General features: G+C 40.7%; 1 protein-coding gene across 1 annotated transcript in view; it reads left to right on the top strand.

Moving 5' to 3' along the window:
• The first annotated feature begins 665 nt into the window (after positions 1-665).
• chrna8 (cholinergic receptor, nicotinic, alpha 8) overlaps positions 666-21,244 on the top strand; it is a 45,573-nt gene continuing 24,994 nt past the window's right edge. The window contains exons 1-2 of the mRNA XM_035184624.2: positions 666-1,129; positions 13,208-13,347. Of these exons, the coding sequence (XP_035040515.1) occupies positions 1,060-1,129; positions 13,208-13,347 (210 nt within the window). The 5' untranslated portion in view covers positions 666-1,059. The remainder of the gene's footprint in view (positions 1,130-13,207; positions 13,348-21,244) is intronic.

Below are 21,244 nucleotides of genomic sequence, written 5' to 3'. Positions count from 1 at the left end.
GGATCCTAATTGTGGATTATGATTACAACTAAATTGCTTAGTTACACTATATGACTACTGCCATATACTGCCATTAAATACTGCTATCATTGGAATTGTCCATGCTAATCACATCATCTCTGTCAGAAATGTTCTTTTGTATAAAAACTTTAGACATTGTTCCACTCATTAATGTTGTAAATATTGTTATTTTGTTGATATGCTCTGTTACCTGAAGAATCCCATGACTCTCTCTGAGGTTTTCCTCCCTGTTTTTTTTGTTGTCGTTTCGTCTCACTCTTGCTGAGGATCAAAGGCAGAAGATGTCAATCTTTGCGGAGCCCTGTGAGGGAAATTGTGATTTGTGGCTATGGGCTGTACAAATAACATTTGATTGATTAATTGATTGATTTTTATGATGACATCATTTCTTGCTGTAGCTCTTTTACATTAGTCTCATCTTCCCACACAAGAAAAGGAGAGGACCGGAGTTGAAATTGATCTCCCTCCTTTTTGCTGAAAAGTGCTTTATTGATTTTGCAGAAGTCTTGAACCATGTAGACATTTAGATGAGTTTAACAAAAAGTTTTCCAAAGTCGAGGAGGTGGAGCCTTTCGCCCTTGCAAATAGTCATTGAGATTGTGCGTGGTCTACTTAGTCAGCATCCATAAAGCAGATGAGGATGAGCCTGAAATGTCTGGAGGGGACGAAGCTTGGCGAAGTTGACGGCACTGTGCGTAATGTGCGCACTGTGCGCAGCAGCAGCCGGCGGACAGGTGGCTGTCGTCATCCCCGCAAACCAGATAACGCTCGACATGTCTGATATAAAAGTACAGCTGCGCGCGCGGAGAGGAGCACAGAGCTAAGCACGCACTGACTTCTGAGGAACACAAACACAACGAGGGTGACGAGTGCGTGCGTGCGTGTGTGTGTGTACGTGCCTCTGCGCGCCCAGGATCAGACAGACAGAGAGAGAGAGAGCAGCAGCAGCAGCAGCAGCAGCGGTCACAGAGCTGCACTCCCTCGCTGAAGTTTGTCATCTCCAGCGGGCTACACCCGGAGTTGCGCTCCGCCGCGGACATGGAGCCTCGGAAGTGTACGGGATGTGTATTGATTGGAGTTTACCTGTGGGCGACGCTCTGCTGTCAAGGTGGGTCACTGATGGAGTCGTCACGTCTGTATGTCTGTCTGCTTTGTGCCTGTCAACAGATGCCAGATGAAACCAAAACAGAAGGGAAGAAACTTGTTTGTTGCTTTTCACTTATTTATTAATTTATTTGACATTTTAGCACCATTTTCATTTAAAGATGTCAGATGGATGAGAGCTGCAGCTAAGAAAGACTTCGGCTTAGTTCGCCTGTTAGCAGCACATCTGGCGTTGGAGGAACATCTGCATCCACAACTGTAAAAAGACATGCATGCGCAGGAGTTGACTTTAGATGCCTCAGTAGAAAACGTTTGTTATTGCAATGTTTATGCACAACATGCACCACAGTTTAAGAAATTGCTGCAAATGTGTGTGTGTGTGTGTGTGTGTGTGTGTGTGTGTTTACCAGAGAGCCTCCTTTATTACAGCGACAACATCTGGCCCAGAATAAGGAGGGTGATGCATGAAGTCCATTGGGGCCGTTCATCCCCTCAGTGTAATCTGCAGCTAAAGGATTGTTCGGTGCGTGACTACAGTGGAGGAGCCTCAGAGGAGGTTCAATCTCTTTAATATGTTTGAATCCCTGCTTTACATTCCACTTTTGTAGTTAGATGGGTTTTTAATATGCACATTTTACTTCTGAACATTTTATTCCTGCACGGTTGGACTGCAGTGGAAAAGAAAGAAAAGGCCCCACATGCAAACAGGTGATGTTAAAAGTAAACAGGCTTCAGTCTTTATTCCCAACAGACACCACACTAACACCAGATTAAAGAGGGCTGCACCTTAAAGTGCCTAAATTGATCATAAAGTAAAATGTTGACAAGAATTGGAGACCATGCCCCATAAGAGCAGTTTCCCAGAAACCAGAATAGTTGGATGGTTTTCAAATGATCCCAAATCACCAGACAAGAACAACTCTGAATAATCGATGCAAATGTCTGGGGTGCAGCTTGTGCCAGAGAGACGTCTGTTCCTGTCATCCCAGATCTAAGTGAAGGATTTCCCTCCTAAAGAGTGCCACAGCGTTCTACGGAGCTTTGCTGACGATCTGTAGGACAACGTGACAAGGAGGATTTAAACTGTCCTGAAACTAAAAGATGGCTTTTTCCTTTGTTAACTGTTATTGTGTCCACACTCTGTTCCAAACACAGTTCTCTGGTATTCGATTCTCTCTGTGCAGTGTGTCATGGAGTCTGGATTAGACAGTGGTTACTGAATCATTTGGCTAGAATACACTCATGTACACTGTAATTGTGAAAAAAAAAAGTCTAGTGATTCTAGTGATTGTCAGTACTTGGCTTGGGTCTAATCATTCTGGAAAAATAAATCAATAAACCTGTGAAAAAAAATCTGTCTTTGCTCCTGGAGTTGATTAGAAACATGCAGAAATGAAACCATCATCTTAAAAAACAGCTGCTCCTGTAATCATTAGGTGTAAATGATTGCAAATGAAATGAAATCCTATAAGGTGAGGAAATCCCAGCATGATTGATCTTGATTCTAGGGCCTCCGGGTCAGTTCTTTACTATCGTTGATTAATTGTAGTTGTCTTTAAAACAATTTGTCCTTTAAAATGCCTTTTTTGACCTTTTTGTGTTGTCCTTAATCAATGTTCAGCTCTTCTTTAATGATCAGGGACTGAACATTTGTTTAAAGCTCCACTAATCAATATTTTTGAATTCACAATCGAGAAAAAATAATCATGTGCAATGTGTTACTGCTTTCTCACAGTGACACACAAATCTTCACTTTGCATTTCCCCTCAACTCTACTGAGGGTTTTAACATCTTTCAGGTCATTATTTGGCTTTTGGGCCCTTGGACAAAAGTAGAAGCTCTGATAAACCCACTGCAGGCTACTATGGACCAAACAGGACACATATGGTGGAGCAAATGTCAGCTAAGGAGACAGATATTTCCTTAGACGAGACAAACTCGAGCTGAGACGTGGGCTAACCTGGAGTCTTTGCATGATTCATGACGCCGCTTGTTTTTCTCATTTATAATGTTGGTGTGCGCTGTTGGCTGAGAGGAAGCGCTCCATGAAACTTATTTCCAGGAGCTAACAAAGTGACCTTGTTTGATATTCTTCGGGAAAAGAAGCTGAACTGCTAAGTCGCTCTGTTCTGTCTGCTTTACTTCTCAGATTCTGGATATGTATTGATCTTTTACAGATAGCTGTTAACAAGCTGCTTTAATGTGATTCGATTTTAAACTCGGCCAACTCGTCTCGATGTTCAGAGCACCTGAGGCTAATCCTTATTTATATCTGTCTCTGTGGTGGCATCGTCCTTGTGTCCTGTTGACTGGTCCTGAGTTGCACAAGATCTTGTTTCCAGCGTATCGTTAAGAATCAAAAAACATCATTGTTGGTATTTTCTCTGTAGGTATGTGTCTGGACAAGAAAAACATCCAAGATGAACAGTGTAAAAACACGTGTAATGTGATAATGTGAAGAATACATTATTTTCATCAGCAACAATGTGAGAAATAAAAGGAACATCCATCAAGGAGAGGTTAATCATGTAGAAGTCAAAACACATCACAACGATATGTAAAGCATGTAAGCAGTTGAATGCAAATGACAACTGTCTCAGTGGTTTCCATTCACAAGAGGAGCACTTATATATTCTTTCAGCTTCTTGACTTTAAAACAAGCTGTAATTTTTCCTTTTCACACAGATTGTAAATATTGACAGGGGGTTGTTGGTTTCTCTACATTCTCTCCAGTGGTCATGGTGAAAGTGGTCCACTGTGCTTTTTTGATATTCATTATTGTTTTTCTTTGTTGCATTCATTCCCACTACTGTCTGTTTACCAGACTGCCTCTTGCGGACATTAAATATTGACTCTGCTTTGATCAGTCTTTGCCCTACTGTCCTCACACATCAAGTTCATTTTGCTGCGAGCAGCAAGCTGTCAGGGGGTCTCCTTCTGGCCCTTAAAAACTCCAATATGTTGCACACAGAGAAGGGAAAGCCCAGACCTTGCTTAGGGCTGTGAATTTTATATAGTTTTGCACAGCTGCTCTCGACTGTATTTAACCTAATTCTTATATTTGGTAGACTGAGATGTTTGATTTTATCATTTGACATCATGCTTGGTGGCCAGTCAAAGAAAATAGTCCTTGTCAACGCCACTGTTCAATGCCTGTGAGTGTTTTTCTGTGTTTTCCATGCATCTATTTGTGCTGTAGGTTACAGGTTCAAAGCTAATGGGAGTTCCCATTGTTAAGTGGAGGTGAAGAGCTGAGAAAAGAGACTCCACAGGTTTTTTGTGAGCCTGTTGCAGCTTTAAATGTTAGTGCTTGACATTGAAAGTGGTACTTCTCTTTCATTAAAAGAGTACTAAACTCATTAGACACATGAAGGTCGGTTCACTTGGCATCGTTTTTGTATCTCGGCCTGTATGAACAGCTGTGTCTTCTGGTCATCCAGAGGAGCTTTGTCAAGTCTAAAATTATTGAGGGACTACAGGAGCAATACAGAAAGCATCTATTATAAAGTGGACATCTGGTTTTTGAAAGACATCGCTTTGCATCTAATAAAATATATAATAAAGAAAAATATATAATAACTGCTATCCTGCTGCATTATGGGGAATGTGCGTTGTAGGATCTAGTGTTCTTGGAGCCTTTGTCTCCCATGAGGCTGTGGATGCATGTGTAGCAGCAGCAGCAGCTTGTGTGTCATTTCATAAACAGAATTATCCTATGTCAAAATCAATATAATCCTTTTTCCCTTATTGTTAAGAACTTGTGTAAGTGATGGAGTAATTGTTTAGTTATTTAAACTGTGGTTTGACAGGTTGGGATGGATCCATTGTTGGTTTAGAAAAGGGGAGTGGGCAAAATGAATAGGCAGCACTCTTTATGGAGCTGAGACACTATAGCACTCTACCCCTCTAAAGACATGATTTGAGACTGATGAAACTTAAGGGTATAATTATTATTAATACTATGATTGTTTTCGCAAGTCAGAAAATCTCAAAGTCCTCTGTGACGTTTGGCTTGGTTTTCTAACTTGTCAAATAATCCAACGTCAAACTGACGGGAGGTTTTGACTCAGTGATTTGTCACACCTGTGAGTGTCATTGTCTCTGACAGTAAAGAAATAAGCACACTGTGGAGACCAAGTCCATAAACATTATTTTGAAGGCAGCGAGCGCTTTCAAGGGTGAACAGCTCGTAAACTGAATTGCCCGCATATGTCTTGTGCTGCGGCATTCCAGCCATAAAAAGAATCCTTTTTTATCCGTGTACAATACAACTGAGAATTAATGATTGAGGATCAAATAAGCCCCCCAGTGGGCTCTGTAATTGAAATATGAGCGGTCACTAATGCAATGGGAGAGATATATGGGAGCCATTTGAAGATGATAGATGCCTTCGGGGCACGGTAGGGCTCTGTCCATATTGGTATGTTAAGTGTTTCTGATGAGGTTGCGGCTCATGGAGCAGATGAGCAAGCGCTGAGTTTATAGCTGGAAATGGCGGGGGGGAAAAACAACAGTTACACTTTGGAAGATGCAAGAGGAAATTGAAGTGGAAGTGAGGTTAAGGATGTGCGGCTGCTTGTGGGGGAAAATAACTTTCAACAGCCTCGATTCTTTTGGTGAAGCTGAGCAAGTAGTGACCATCGCTTATGCTGCAACACATCACATCCTCTCACTGGACATGCAAATATTTGCATCTGGGGAGTGGACTTGTTTGGGGATGGTTGCTTTGGTGCTTTGATATTTTTGGTTGCCCTCAGTTTAGCCTCTCAGGCTACATAATTACATCCTGTATACACTGAGCCGCTATGTTGTTGAGGGTTGTTGGAGTTGTGAGGCCTGAAAGGAATACCTTTTGACAGATGTGTTTTCAGGTAAAATACGATATATTAAGGAAACTGAAATAATTTAGGATTGTTGTATTAATAATACAGGGGCTTGCAGTGCATGTCATTGGTATTTGTTTCGTTAAATGGTAAATGGTCTGTATTGATATTGAGCTTTTCTAGTGTTGATGACCTCTCAAGCTCTTTACAGTACAGTTTTACCATTCACTCATTCACACACACACATTCATACAGCGCATCTATGTGCAGCACTTTCTCAATCACACATCACTCGTACACTGTCGACACAGCCGTCAGGGGCAGATGCCTTGGGCAAGATGCTGGCTCTGTATCTTGCCCAAGGACACTTCGGCATGCACAATGGGGAGAGACAGGAATCGAACCACAGATTCTGGTTAGAGGACGACCTGCTCTACCTACTGAGACACATACAGTATGTCACCACTATCATTAAATTATATATGTCTCCCCAATCATGACTTGAAAGTATTAAACATCTCTGACTCCCATCTGAAATTCAACATGCTGGGCACAAAGATTTACATTGTAAAGTTAAGCTGCCTTGTGGATGGAGAAAAAGAGCATATTTTATTTTTTCACTTTTGGTTCATCGGAGCGATGCAACTTTCAAATCACTATCTTGCCTGAAACAAAACTGCATGCTGTCTTGGAAAATGTAATCCAGCGACTGCTGAACCTCGTTTTTTGCTAGTTTGGTGTATATATGCATGTTGTGCTTTTTGGTGCTTGTGTTTAAAAGTAGGCAGAAAAATAAATGTTTGGTATCCTGTACTCCATCTGCACATACATAAAAAAGAGCATAATGTACTGTTATATTTAGTTTTCACTTGTTGGTCACTTGAAAGGCTTAATTTTGCTTAGTTGTGTAGTGAGAATCATGTTGAATTTTAGCACAGTCAGGCACAACAGCCCCTGATAAGATAAGATCAAGTAAAACCTGGAGGGGAACATCTCTTCTAACAGCAGTAAAAGACCAGAAAATAAATAAATAAGCAAGAAATTAAGATTTTTTAAACTTAAAGACACGAATGACATTACGTTACTGAGGCCATTTGAAAGATAAGGAACACTGTATAAATAGTGGATATTTTCTCCCATTGCTCTCAAGACAGCCTCAGTTCTTCCTGTCATTGATGTTGATGTTGGAAACTTTTGTTTCGAGATTGTTCTTGACACTAGTTGAAGACTTTGCTTTTTGATATGATGCATTTTGATGTTGAGAGGATCCATTAGAAGATGGTAAGCTACAGCGGTAAAGGGAAGCACATGGTCAGCAACAATACTCAGATCGGCTGTGGCATTCAAACCATGATTGATTAGTAATAAGGGGCCCAAAGTCTGTCAAGAAATGATCCCCTACACAGTTATACCACCACCACCAGAGTGGACTGTTGACACAATGCAGTCTGGGTCCATGGATTCATGCTGGTGATGCCAAATTCTGAACATAACATCTGCAGCCCCAGCAGAAATCCAGATCCACCAGACCAGACTATGATGTGGTCTTCTGCGCTTGTACACCATCCAATTTATGGTTTGACATTCTGAGCTGTTTGTCTTCTCGCCAAAGTTGTAAAGAGTGCTTATCTGAATTACTGTCATCATCCTGTCAGCTCCATCCAGTCTGGTCAATCCTCCTCTGACGTCTTTCATCAACAAGGCGCCGGCTTAGTGGATGTTGCCAAAATGATTGGCTCATTGGATAATTGCATGAATAGCAGGTGTGTAGGTGTTCCTAATGAAGTGCTCAGTGAGTGTATATGTGTATAAGTAAGGAGTCTTGTATTGTAACTCTGCAGGCGTCACTGAGGGAGAACTCTGATGTGTTTAGAGTGCCAGGCTAAAGAGAACCTTAGCCAATGAAGAGTGCTGCCTATTCATTTTGCCCACTCCCCTTTTCTAAACCAACAAGGGATTCATCCCAACCTGTCAAACCACAGTTGAAATAACTAAACAAGGACTCCATCATTTACACAAGATCTAACAATAACGGAAAAAAGGGTAATATTGATTTGACATATAGGTGAGAATTGTGTTTATTAAATGACCTACACATGCATCCAAAGCCACATGGAAGATAAAGTGTGAGAGCAGGAGACTAGAGTAGTTGCAGTAGTTGCCCCCAGGCATAGACAACATAATGAGACAGTAATCCAGACTTCCTTAAAACCCCTGTGACCTCCTTTAAAGTGAGGGGTCACACTCTCAGCCAAGTGCGCGGGGCAGTGTAGCGATGTCGAACAAGAGATGAGCTTTCCTGTCTGTTGTCTGCACTATCTCTTCTTTTTCACTCACAATAATCCTGTAGCAGGACTTTTATAGCAGAGTTCTTTTCTCCATTTGTTTTAATGAACTGTTTAATTTACCATCAACGTCTCTGGCCTTCCAGCTGTGTATTCATTCAACATTTGGTTTCCAAAAGTGAATCAGAATGTTTTTTGTTGTTGTAAAACCAGAAGTTAACCTCACCGAAAGAAAATCGCTCAACGTTTTTTTTTTTTTTTACCTCTCTTAATTGTTTATTGCTAAAAAGAAGGCAGAAGGATTCAAAAAAATGTAATGGTGATGGCAAGATTGATTAGGTTGATTTAGTTCTCCAGCTTTTACTATCAGATAGTAGTTACATGTATATAGAGTGTAGGGGAGGCTGGGGCTAGACAACACTACATTAATGTACAAATCTATGGAGATCAACATCAGAAGGAGGCTCAGAGTCTTGAAAGTCTCCCTCTTCTAACAGAGTTAATGTATAAATTGAGCCTTGTGACAGATTATGACAGTATGTTACTATCGCAGGGCAAGTCACGGTCAAGTTTCAGATTAAAGTGCTGTCACGTAGAAATAGTAATTATTTCACATTAGGTGAAAGGTTAAACTATTATTGGTCAGCAAAAGGAAGATTTTTAGAGGGTATTATATTGTTTATACTGTAAGTATTTTAAGTTATTTATCTAATAATTCAAAAAATCTGTCTGTGGCCTGCATATCTCCAGAACTGTTTATATTATCGCCGTTAGACTTGGCATGTGTATTGTTAAGAGCCCAAGGAAGTGCAGTGTTTAATTTGGTGCAAATTGGACATGGGATACATTCAATATTAAGAAGGTTTGAACACACACGTGGCCAGCGCTCTCATTTTAGCAGCAAAGGCTGGGATTCATCCACATAAATTATTTTTTAGATTATGACAACAGCGTGTTCACGACAACGTCAGGGACCTTGACTGCTGATTCCAGGTTCTGTTTACTGAGTCAAGCTTCATTGAGCTTTGAAAAAACAGTGGAACAGCTCTTGGTGTGGCTTTGGGGTTCTCCAGACCCCGCCGTTCCAGAGCAGGTCTTCACTTGCCACGGTTCAATTACTGCACATCACTTTGGCAGTTACAGATGGAAAGCTGCACCCAGCATCACAAGCCAAGCAAACAGCCCATTCCAAACCGGCGTGTTTACAACAGGCACTGCACTAATTCTTTGAATTTCACAGCTATCATCAAAACAAACGTTTTACTTTGTACTCTGTCAACCTCTTGAAACACTGGCTAATATCTTCATTTGATACTGTGCAAGCAAAGTAAAGACTCATTACAACTGTGGAAATACAAACATACAGCACATATGGATAAAAGGAAGCATGCAGATAAAACAGTATGAAAGACATAAGAACTGAAGGACTGAGATAAAGATTATGGGACAATGCATTGACAAACAATCAGCTCTCAGGAAGCTGCCCTTGATGCAAACTAACGCCCTCTGTAATATCACAGACCCACTGCCTGAGAACGCACTGGAAGAACTCAACACAACTAACTAACAACAGACTGCATGCAGGCACTGCGGCCTACCTGTTACGGTTACATTGTCTTTCCAAGAAGGTTGTGAAAATGTGTGTGTCTCTTCCACGAGTAAGAGCTAGGCAATGTGTTCAGCACATTTTGTTCCTCACTGTGTCACCATCTGAAACAATTGAAATGCTCTCTAATTCATACAGGAAATAAGAGGATTAATTTTACCCTTTTAGATTCGACATCAGTATTGGCTATGTTGCCACCTATTCAGAGATTTGTTTATTTTTTACAGTGTTTTTTTTCTTCGCTTCTCAGCTCAGCTCGTCTTGGCTCGATTCGTTTCAGTCCATTGACTCTCAACACCTTTGCTGGCTGCCGCTCTCACCCATTATGCAGATTCCCTGTCACACCAAGATTCAGGGGTGCCCCGTCTGACACTGGCCAACACCCTCACACACATCGCGATCAGTCTTTGTTTATTTTTGCCTCATTAGCTAATTAGTCATCCACTCAGTCATTGTGGGTGAACTCCCGTCTCTGCTGTCACTCGGTGATTGCTGGAATATGTTGAGACGACATCCAATTTGGACAACGGTCACTGGGGAGATGCAGGCGGATGGGTGACTTTATGTTGTTATAGCATCTTTCAAATTATTCTGATAGCATAGAATTTAATGAGAGAAAAGTGAGAGAGTCTGGTGGCTCCTTGGTGGTTTGTAGGAACTCTGGCAACAATGTTGGGTTGTGTGCGAAGGTTGTTTGTAGAGGCAGGTGTTGGTTTTTTTTATGATATAAAGCTGTTATATATAAAAAGTTTCTTCTTATAAAAAGTTTCTTCTTATAAAAAGTTTCTTCTTATAATTGTTGAGCCTTTGCTGCATGTGAGGGCTATTGGTCCAGATCATGTTGGGTCATATCGAAATGTCCATGTAAAGTCCTCACAGAGGTTCAGTGTTGTGAGGCTCCCATCTCAGTTTCAGCACAAATCCATCCACTGAAAAGTTAAAAATATTCAGGATCCAGGGGACAGAGGCTCTTGTCATCGCAGTGATTTGACCCTCTATTCAATTCACTTGCAATCCCTGCCCTCCAAGAGTAAAAGCCCAGCCAGAAAACCCTTCATCCGTGTCCTCTCTCTCTCTCTCTCTCTCTCTCTCTCTCTCTCGACAACCATCAAATTATGGCAAATTGTTTGCTGGTTAATACGAATATTGAAAAATGTGTTCATCAATCAACACTTAAGTGAACTGCCAGATTTTTCGACAGGGTTCAGCTGGCCATTTAGGTTAACAGGACCAGATGCACATACAGTTGCATGTGGAGGATGTGCTTGTTGAGTGAGCTGAAGGAACTAAACGTTGATCATATTTAAAGTATACTGACATGAAGTTTCCATCATTACATCTAAGGCAACATGTGGTCATATTATCAGTCTTGTTACATCATCACATGCTGGCTGCCAAGCAAAAGACAAAGCCGAGTGCAAGAACATGATGATCCGTCTTGCTACTCAGTTAAAGTACAAATATTTCTGTTCAAATCTTATGTTCTATGACAATAAATCTTCCAAATTACATAAAATATTAATTATATTGTTTTCTTAATTACCATTTCCTGATTCAGTGTCCCTGTCAATCATATAATGCAAAGTTGTAATATTTACTTAAAGTAGGTTGCAGGCTGATGCATTTTAGTCTGTCCGTCCGCCCGTCTGTCCCAGCGATAATTTAGGTCGTTTTTGATCCGGATTAAACTTGGCAAGTTGAGTGGGAGTTGGGTCAGGACCTGCACTATTGACTTTTATTTTTCCAAATCCATTAAAGTTCAATATAAAAGCATGGGATCAAAGATTGGGTCTGATGGAAACAATCAAATTAATTCTGGATTTTGACCAAACTTGACATGCAGCATTGGGGGACTGAGATACACTGCCAACATCTTGCCTTGAACAGGCACATTTAGTTTCCTTCATGATGATGAATGGGTGATGAATGATGGAACTCAATGAATACATAAAATGCTCCGTACAGTGTCATGATGAAATAACTGTGTGAGTGGTCTCAAGTAGTCTTTCAACATAATGTAACCTGCTGAAGTGACTGTGTTCCCTTTTTTTTAGGCCTGAAACGAAACCTGCTCATTAATGCTCAGAGGCTTCAACTCAAGCTGTCGAGTACAAAGGAGTTAGAGCCTGTGTTTTGCCGCTGGCAGCTTTCACAGCTTTGATATTAATAGCTACAACACACATGTGCCCACAACACCATGCTCATCAGGTCTTACACAGTGGTATTATCATTATATGATTTTGTATGATTATTTTTGCTAGTTTTTGCTGAGTTATACGAATTGTATCAGTTCGTTAATCAAAACTTACTTAGAAAGTTGAAACTTCTAATGCATAAACATTTTAACAATGTAGCACATATTGAATACTTAAGACTGGGTGCAGCATCTCTGAGTGCATTCCTAGTTTAATATGTATGTCTTTCATATTTTCAATTTGTGGTTTAGCTTAAAGTTTATTTTAATTGAACTATAAGATCCCAATAAATAAAGTGACACAACTATAGGATTTAGATATATATCAAATCATTTTATTTTGGGTTTGAAATACTAAAAATAACAGTATCATTTTGCAGGAGCTTGGTTATGATTAATTATAATTTAAATTACATTTATTACCTTACAGTTTTTGTCTTGCCTTCTCTGAGACGCTCTACTCACAGTCAAGCTGTATTTTATTTTAATTTGACTATATGAGCAGGAAGAGAAACAGTGTGGTGCCAAGGAGATACATGGCACCTTCACGGCTGACTGGCTTTTGTTTTTGCGTCGGGGACTGCGCTGTTCATTCCTGTTAAAGACGGATGCCTCGTTGTTCAGTGTACACCACGTGATGAGCTATACAGAATACAGAGGAGACAAAAATAAACCACAGTCAACACAATTAAAGTTCACAGAGTTAATAATGTGCTTATTACATTCAACATATCGTGATTTAATCAGGATTTCTTGGGGGATTTGGCTCCACATGAACAATGTTGGAAATAATTGCAATAATAGCGTTGATTAGATTACTGGCATTAATGTGTGTGGAAGAAAACTTTCAGTTGATTTTATTCAACTACTGGGTTGGTTATGTCTTTGCAGATAATATAAACAGATGAATTTAAATGTGATAGTTCCTCCCGTCATTATGCTCTCCATGGCTCCTACCTCATTTCTTTACCTTTATCCTTCTCCTTTTTGAATCATCGTCAATTTATCTTTTAAAAAAGTTTCGGTTCCCAACCCTACTCATACCTGATGTCTTAACCTATCTAACCCTCTCTAACACCCCAAGCCACTTCTATCCATTTACTCCTTCCTTTCCTCTCATCTCTTTAACTTCCCTCTCATTCTCAGTTTTCTTTCATTGTCTCTATTACATCAGGTTGTCATGGGGGTGTGTACCAGAGGAAGCTGTACCATGACCTGATGGTCAACTACAATCGGCTGGAGAGACCGGTCCAGAACGACTCAGCACCAATCGTGGTGGACCTCGGCCTCACACTGCTACAGATCATTGATGTGGTGAGTGTGTGTGTTTGTGTGTGATTCCATCTCATTTCAAGTGTAAAATACAGAGTATGCTTGAGGACAGAGGGAAGAATCAAATGTTGAATAAGTCTCGGAAATCAATGGAGTGAGCTAAAAAAAAAAATGACGTTGCATATTTTTGTTTTGTTTACACTAAAGGCAACAAATTTATCTACAGTGACTGTGGCACATGCTAGTGGACATACCTTGTGGTTGTTGCACTTCATCTTCCTCCTCTTCCAACCTAAAACCTTATTCCACCAGTGGATTCACCCAACCAAGTGAGAATATTAACTTTAAAATATCTCTCCTCTCGATCCTTTTTTTCATTTCATGGCTCTACAGGCCCTCAGTCTTTTCTTTTATGCGTCAAGAAAATCCAGTCTCAGTGCTGAGATATGCCTGCTTACTTTTCACCCCTCTTTTTTTTTCAATCGCCTGCATGTTTTTGTTTACTGCAGATTAACACTGGCGTCTGCGCTTATCACCAAGCTGGGTCTTCTACGTGTATGGATCCGCTTTTCCATCCTGAGATATTTGTAATATTTATTTTTTTGTCTGTCGTGTGTTACAAATGTCATAAACACGCCCACACGCTCTGCTTGCCTGTATGCAATCCCAACATCGTCTGGGCATGCTCCTGATGTCACGGCGGATGATGTCCTGGGGGATCTCCTCCCAGACCTGGATCAGGGCATCAGCAAGGTCATGGACAGTCTGTGGTGTTACTTGGCGGCGAAGGAAACACCGATACATAATGTCCCAGACACCGTCAATCGAATTCAATGGCATCAATGCATCTGTCATCAAGGAACTACCTCCACACTCTGGCCATATGAGGCGTGGCATTGTCCTGTACCAGGAGGAACCCAGGGCCCACTGCACCAGCATAAGGTTTGACAATCGCTATGAGAATTTCATCATGACATGGATGACTGTGTGACCCACCAGGGATATGACTCCCCAGACCATCAATGACCCACATCTCCAGACTCTTTCACGCCTGTCACATGTGCTCAGTGTGAACCTGCTCTCATCTGTGAAGAGGATAGGGTGCCAGTGGCGGACCTTCCAATTCTGGTGTTTTCTGACGAATGCCATCGAACTGCACGGTGCTGGGCTGTGAGCACAGGTCCCACTGGAGGATGTCAGGCCCTCAATACCACCCTCATGACAGTTTGGTCAGAAACATGCACACCAGTAGCCTGCTGGAGGTCATTTTGTTGGGTTTTAGCAATGCTCCTCCTGTTCCTCCTCGCACAAAGGAGCAGACACCAGTCCTGTTGCTGGGTTGATGCCCTTCTACTGCCCTGTCCGGCTCTCCTCGTGTAATGGCCGGTCTCCTGGTATCTTCTCCATTCTCTTGAGACTGTGCTGGGAGACACAACAAACTTTCTTGCGACTGCACGTATGGATGTGCCATCCTGGCAGAGCTTGACTACCTGTGCAACCTAATTGTTCTGCAGGTACCACCTCATGCTACCAGTAGTGACAAGGACACTTGCAGAACACAAAACTAGAGAAGAATCAGTCAGGGAGGATAAAGAGAGAACAACTGTCTGTGGCCAGCACAGAAAAAAACTTTCACTTTTTGGAGGTTTGTCTTGCTTTTGCCTCTCCATTGCACCAGTTGTCCTTTTCATTTGCACCAAAGCAGTGAAATTGATTCACAATCACTTGTGCTTCCTAAATGGACAGATTGATATCTCTGAAGTTTAACTGACTTGGTGTTATACTGTAAAGATTAAGTGTTCCCTTAATGTTTTTGAGCAGTGTATTTAGGGAGCTTAAGAAGTGTTGGTAGTAGCAGTTTTTCAAGTTTGCTGTGAGGTAAGCTAAGTTAAGGTAACTGGGTGTAGCCTTGTGTTTTACACATGAGAACAGTACAGTATTTTTCTCTGCATCTTAATGAGAACGCTCTTTTCGCAAAATGTCCTTAACACACTTTCTGTGAACTCTCCAAACCTAAAAACAACAGCCGTTTCTTCTCCTTTCATGCACAACATTTGAAGTAGTTTCTTCAGAGAAAAGCTTCATTCAAATCATCAGTTCCTACGTGTGTCCTACATTGTACACCCGCAGAAACCCCATTTAGCTCACTGCAGCCACAATCCTCCCTCTTTTTCATGTCAGACGAGCCACTTTTCGATTGACACTTCTTTGGTTTTGGTAGATTTCCTGTCACATCTAATTTTATGTTCTGTTCCATCTGTGTTTGCCCCGCGCTTGGTTGTGTGTTTCCTCCCGCTCCCCAGCTCCTGCACCTACCCTCGCACAAACCCACACATAACTTCTTGCCTGTTAGCCTTACCACACAGCCAAAGCACTCATCCAAAAAACCCAAGCAGACAACCCTGTCACATCCCTGAGCCAGCCATGTCACAAGATGTGCACGTCTCCTCATCATAACTACATGGTGGTAAGAGCTGCGCACTGGGGTATACCATAGGATTTCCATTCTATTATTAATATGGTTCGGACTCCTTCAGCACGTATGGAACAACATTTTAATGCATTCTTTAAGCTACAAATGACCGTAAACACAGAGTTGAGAGGCGAGGCGGTCTCCACAAAGAACATACGGTGAAACAGGATGTGACAAGAGTATTGAGGTTGTATCATGAAAGACAGTTTAATTTTAATGTTAGTGATTAAACAAAATCAATATAATTGGATTGGGTAAGTTTTTGATTGAACAAAATTCATATATGTATATGTGTGTGTGTGTGTGTGTGTGTTTGTGTGTGGTCCTGGTATTACTCCTAAATCTGTTTACGCAGTCACATTGTGGGGGGGTCTTCCGATATCATAAATGGATACATTTTAAGGTAGAGACATTCAAGTTTAAGTTTAGTTCAAGGTTTGAGTTACAATTAGGGTTAATATTTGTGTGTGTGTGTGTGTTTTCTATTTACGTATGTATTGTTAACTACACTGTTTGCTGACTCCATAAACAATGGATAAACAGGAAAGACCATATGACTTAATGCTTACTGGGCAACAGTTGTAAATAATGTAAAGCTGCTTGTGTGTGCATGTGTGTGTGTAATGTGGCCTTTGATTCTTCCATCTGCTCCGAGGTACCTCCCTAACCAGGGAACTGGGGCAGGTTGATGCCCACAGACTGGGCTCATCACCATGAATAATGACAGATACACAGACAGACAGACAGACGAGCACAGGACTGGTCACTAACCAGTATGAAGAGCCACCATATGCCTCATGTACCTTATAAATAAACCAGTAAGGTCCAGTGGTAGAATGAAACTATAGAACTTTACTGACACATTTGAAGAACCTTTACTAATTGTACTGAGTATTACCATTTTGTGCAACTTCATGTTTTAACTCTGTAAATCAGATGGGGATATTGCTGTTTTGACTTCAGTACATCATTTTTACTGCTTTATTTACTAGTTACTTACAGTTTGATGTAATCTATACAGTTAGATGAGCCTATTAATTAAAATATCCAACAATATATAATCATTGACATTGAAATGTTAAAATTCCACTTAGATATTAATATATCATTGATTACAATTCAATACTACAAGTATACTAGTGTGGTGCAATGTATTTTCACTAAAGCGGCATTTTCAATGCACTTTTTCTTATAATTTACTAGTTGCTTTTTTACATTGCAGCGCTGATACGTTTGCTTAGCATGAGTTGGACATTTTTGGAAAATATACCTATTTACTTTCTGGCACAGAGTTTGATGAGGAGATTGATATCATTCTTACATCTGTACATTTAACATAAGGCTACAGGCTGCAGCTGGTTAGCTACGCTTAGCATACAGGCTGGAAACAGCTGGCCTGGCTCTGTCTGAAGGTAATAAAATGTACCCACTGTACCAGCATCTCTTAATGTTACAAGTTAGCAAGTGATATTTAAGTTGACATAATTGATCACAACTTTTTCTGGGCAGTGGAAACAAATTTGTTATCATTTGAACCCCATTGCTGTGGTAAACTGAAATCAGTTGCTTATTTGATCTGTATTATATCTTGACGACCAATCAAAGCACTTTACAGTACAGTTTTTTCATTCACACATTCATACAGTGCATCTATATGCAGCACTTTCTCTATCACACATCATTCATACACTGCCAGCACAGCCGTGATGGGCAATTTGTGGTTCAATACAGGACACTTCGGCATGCAGGATGGGGAGATGGGGATCAAACTGCTGACCTTCTGGTCAGTGGAAAACCTGCTCTACTTCCTGGGCCACATCCAGCAGCTACAAAGCATCAGCATTAGTTTCTGGTCATGTGATGACTCTAAATGAATTATTCCCTTTCATTTAGCTCCATGCTGCTAAATGTTCAACCGTGTTCACCGGCTGGACTAACTTCCTGACAGAGATTCGCCAGAAACATTCCTCCTAACAAACGCTGATTCTCTCGACCGCGAGACAGAAAGTATATGAAGGGACGCTTCTCATTGTGCTCTTGTTAAACCAGGCCACGATCCTTCACACACAGAATTCCAGCCATATCGGCTGAACTGTTAACACCAGAGTGTATCTTGTTCATCCTTCACGTCACAATGCCTTGTCAAACATCTGTTTTTTGTTCCAGGAAGGTAATGCCAAGCACAGGGAGCACAGTGGAGTATTCTGAGATATGATTCATGAATTCATCTTTTCACTGTTTGTTGATTCTATATGTCTGAAACACTTATCCTCTGATCTAGATTGAAAATATGTCGGAATCTGTCCTCATCTCTCCTACTGGGGATAAAAACTGAAATTCGATTTCTGAATCAGCATACATGGAAAAACATGTTTATGTCCTTGGCAGAATAATGTCAAATGATTTGCAATGAAATGCAGTTAAGGAGCTTTCACTGAAAACAAGTGTCCATCAATCCCTTGCCAGTCTGTCTAAAACCAATCAGAGCAGATTTACGGGGAGATTACAGTGTTTATAGTGGGTGTGACAGGGCTGATACTGCCCATTGCAGCTGAGCAAGGGTCAGGCACAAAATAGAGCAAAAACACAGCAACGTGGAAGCAAAGCAAAATCTCCAAAACCGCATGCCCGATCGTTTCACCCAAGGGACAGGCAAAAATGTCGCTTTGTGAAGCACACAATAGGAGGCCTCTCTATTTCAGCAGCGGAGAAAAGATGCTGCTAAAAGAGGGACAGATCAGAAAGGACAGGTGGAGATAAGATTGGAGCGTGGAGGGAGATAGGGAGGAGAAGAGAGGGCGGGGACGAGAGAGAGGAGCGACGATTGTGTGAGAATCGATTTTCACTACACGGTGAAGTAAGAGCAGCGAATTTGCTTTGGTTGTCGTTGATGACAGCACCTTCTGAAGCAGCTCATACATCTCTATAATAATGATGGGGATACAGAAAGTTAATGGTTTTATATGTACTATAGGAGTGTCAGATAATACAAGGGTATTTTCTCTGAAAATAGGTACATCGTGTGACTAGAACAGTTTATTGATGTATATATTTTTCTCATTCTTCATGGGATGTTTATCAAGTTAATGGGAGATTTATTTCAGTGAGGATGATTTGATTTCTGGATTTCTTTGGTGTTTAAGGACAGATTATTTCATCTTGTCTGGAGCTGCTTAAAGCAACAAGTTCTTAAACTCAAACCAGCATTCATACAGTCTTAGTTAAACGCAGAGGCGGACTTAACCATTAGGCAAAGGTCGGCAATTGCCTTGGGCCCCGAACTACAAGGCCCCCATAAAAAACCTAATAAACTTACGGTTGAAATATCTTTTTTTTACTTTTCGTTAATTAATCATTTCATTCTAAAAATCCTTACGCTAAACCGGTATCAGAATGCCTATAATTCATGAGTAACTAGTGTCTCAGCAACCCACCTCCCCCCTCAGTCCCCACTACAATGGACTATTCCATGAGCGATTGAGGGGAAAAACAGGAACTCAAGAGCAGTGTTGACCCAGTTCACACTTAAAAGGGTTCAAAGTTCAGTTCATACTAGTTCATGTTCATTTGTTCCGTTTTTTATTGGGATGATTTAGGTGAGAAACTTACGATCATGTGTTTGGTTATGAATCGATGGTGTCTGATCATGTCTGCGTGTCGCTCCTCTCACTTTAACACTGAGTCCTGACTGTGAGCGTCACGTCTCGTGTTGTACTCAGCCGTAAAATGTTGACGAGTCATTTTTCATGATGTTTAAATGCAGTCTCATAAACTCTGGAGCGAATCAAACAAACACCAAGTTAATTCATGTACCGATCAGGTCCTGATAACTAGTGATGAGTGTTTATTAGTTCAAGTGAGACCAGAGTGGAGGAGGACACATCATCAACTTAATCAGAGATCCTGATGAAAACCAAGGTAATAGATGACAGATCTTCCATGTGAATGGACAATACAGTACATTCTTATTGTACATAGATCATATTTTTAATCAAAATAAGATTCACTGTGAGTGCATTTGGTAAACTTTTGATATTTTTTGTTGGGTCGGGAAGAAGTTACAAGTAAGACTTTCTTAGATAAATAAGGAGTGAAAAAAATGCAGAACAACGGATGCGAAGGGCCCCATGCCTGTGTTCGCCTTGGGCCCCCAAATTGTTAAATCCGCCACTGGTTAAACGTACTCTGTTGAGTGTGTTACCACTCGTAACACTATGGAGCGATGTAGTGGGTTCCTGTTTTGAGTGTGTGTGTGTGATTCATATCCTTCAGTCGGTTTCACACACTTGATTCACAGGTTTAAAATTTGAGCTACTCAGATACTTTACTCCACTATATCTTTAGATCTTTGGAGAGAAATACTGAATGTAAAATTAACAATCTTTAACCCTATGAATATCAAGGGTTTTGAGGTTTGTTACGTATAAACACTCTGCAACTTATATCAATATTTATTTGTTCTTATATATTTAGATGAATGGGTTAGACAGTGTAACAGATTGCCCTTCAGAGATTAACTAATAACCTGGCAGAGTGAATGAGGGTTTTTGGTCTTCAGTTTTGTTCCCTTCATTTCCAGAGCAGGTTTTTATAATAAGCAAAATTAATCCTTCATAATTACTAAAAACTGAGGTGCTGGAGGTGGATTAAACAAATAAATAAGTATGATAACACTCAGTTTAAATGTGTTACATGATAGTCTAACAAATGTAATAATGTAATAACATCGGATGAAAATACTGCACACTGGTACTTAAATAAGAAACACCTTTAAATTAGTGCATGTTTTAGGGCAAACTACATTTAAATGAAGGCAAAGCATGTTCAGAGGCATGCATTTATTTGTTAGATAAAGAGCCATGAGCCAGTAATGGAAACTTGTCAAAGTCAAATCAAAGCACACACCTCTGTGAAAGTATCACAACATGGGAGCAAGTCAGATTTGTTCTCCAAGAGAAAGAAGCATCATGAAGCGAGTAAGAATAGTATGAAACTCTTTGATAAGAAAGAAAACCATACAGTACATTAGTTCTGGTGTGACGAGGAATAGAAAGAAATAAAGTGAGCAAATTGATTTCATGATTTTACCCCAGGAATATTAAAAGAGACGTTTTCAAAGGGTTGAGCTGGCGGTGTTATTCCAGCATCAGTCATGGGTAGAAAGATAACGTGGGGGAAAAAAAGAAACACAAAAGAACAGCGAGAGTAAGAAATGCTGCTGTGACTCACTATCACTGTCAAGCAGTTTGCACCCACATGTAACAACGAGCAAAACTTGTAGCTGCCATGTGAGATTCTGTAAAGGTCCAGCCACTCTTCCTTTTTTTGGCTCTACTAACTTGCACCTCTATGTCTGACCTCTGTCTTTATCTTTTCCTAAGCTTTCTCAGTCTTGATTCCTCTCCCTCTCAGCTCTTTTCTTTTTCCCATCCTTCTCTTCGACCATATCAGCATGAGCTGACTCTT

The sequence above is a fragment of the Hippoglossus stenolepis genome, chromosome 2, assembly GCF_022539355.2.
Source record: "Hippoglossus stenolepis isolate QCI-W04-F060 chromosome 2, HSTE1.2, whole genome shotgun sequence".
NCBI classification, from domain to species: domain Eukaryota; kingdom Metazoa; phylum Chordata; class Actinopteri; order Pleuronectiformes; family Pleuronectidae; genus Hippoglossus; species Hippoglossus stenolepis.
Note: the sequence above shows the minus strand (reverse complement) of the source record. Positions and strands in the feature narration are given on the sequence as shown.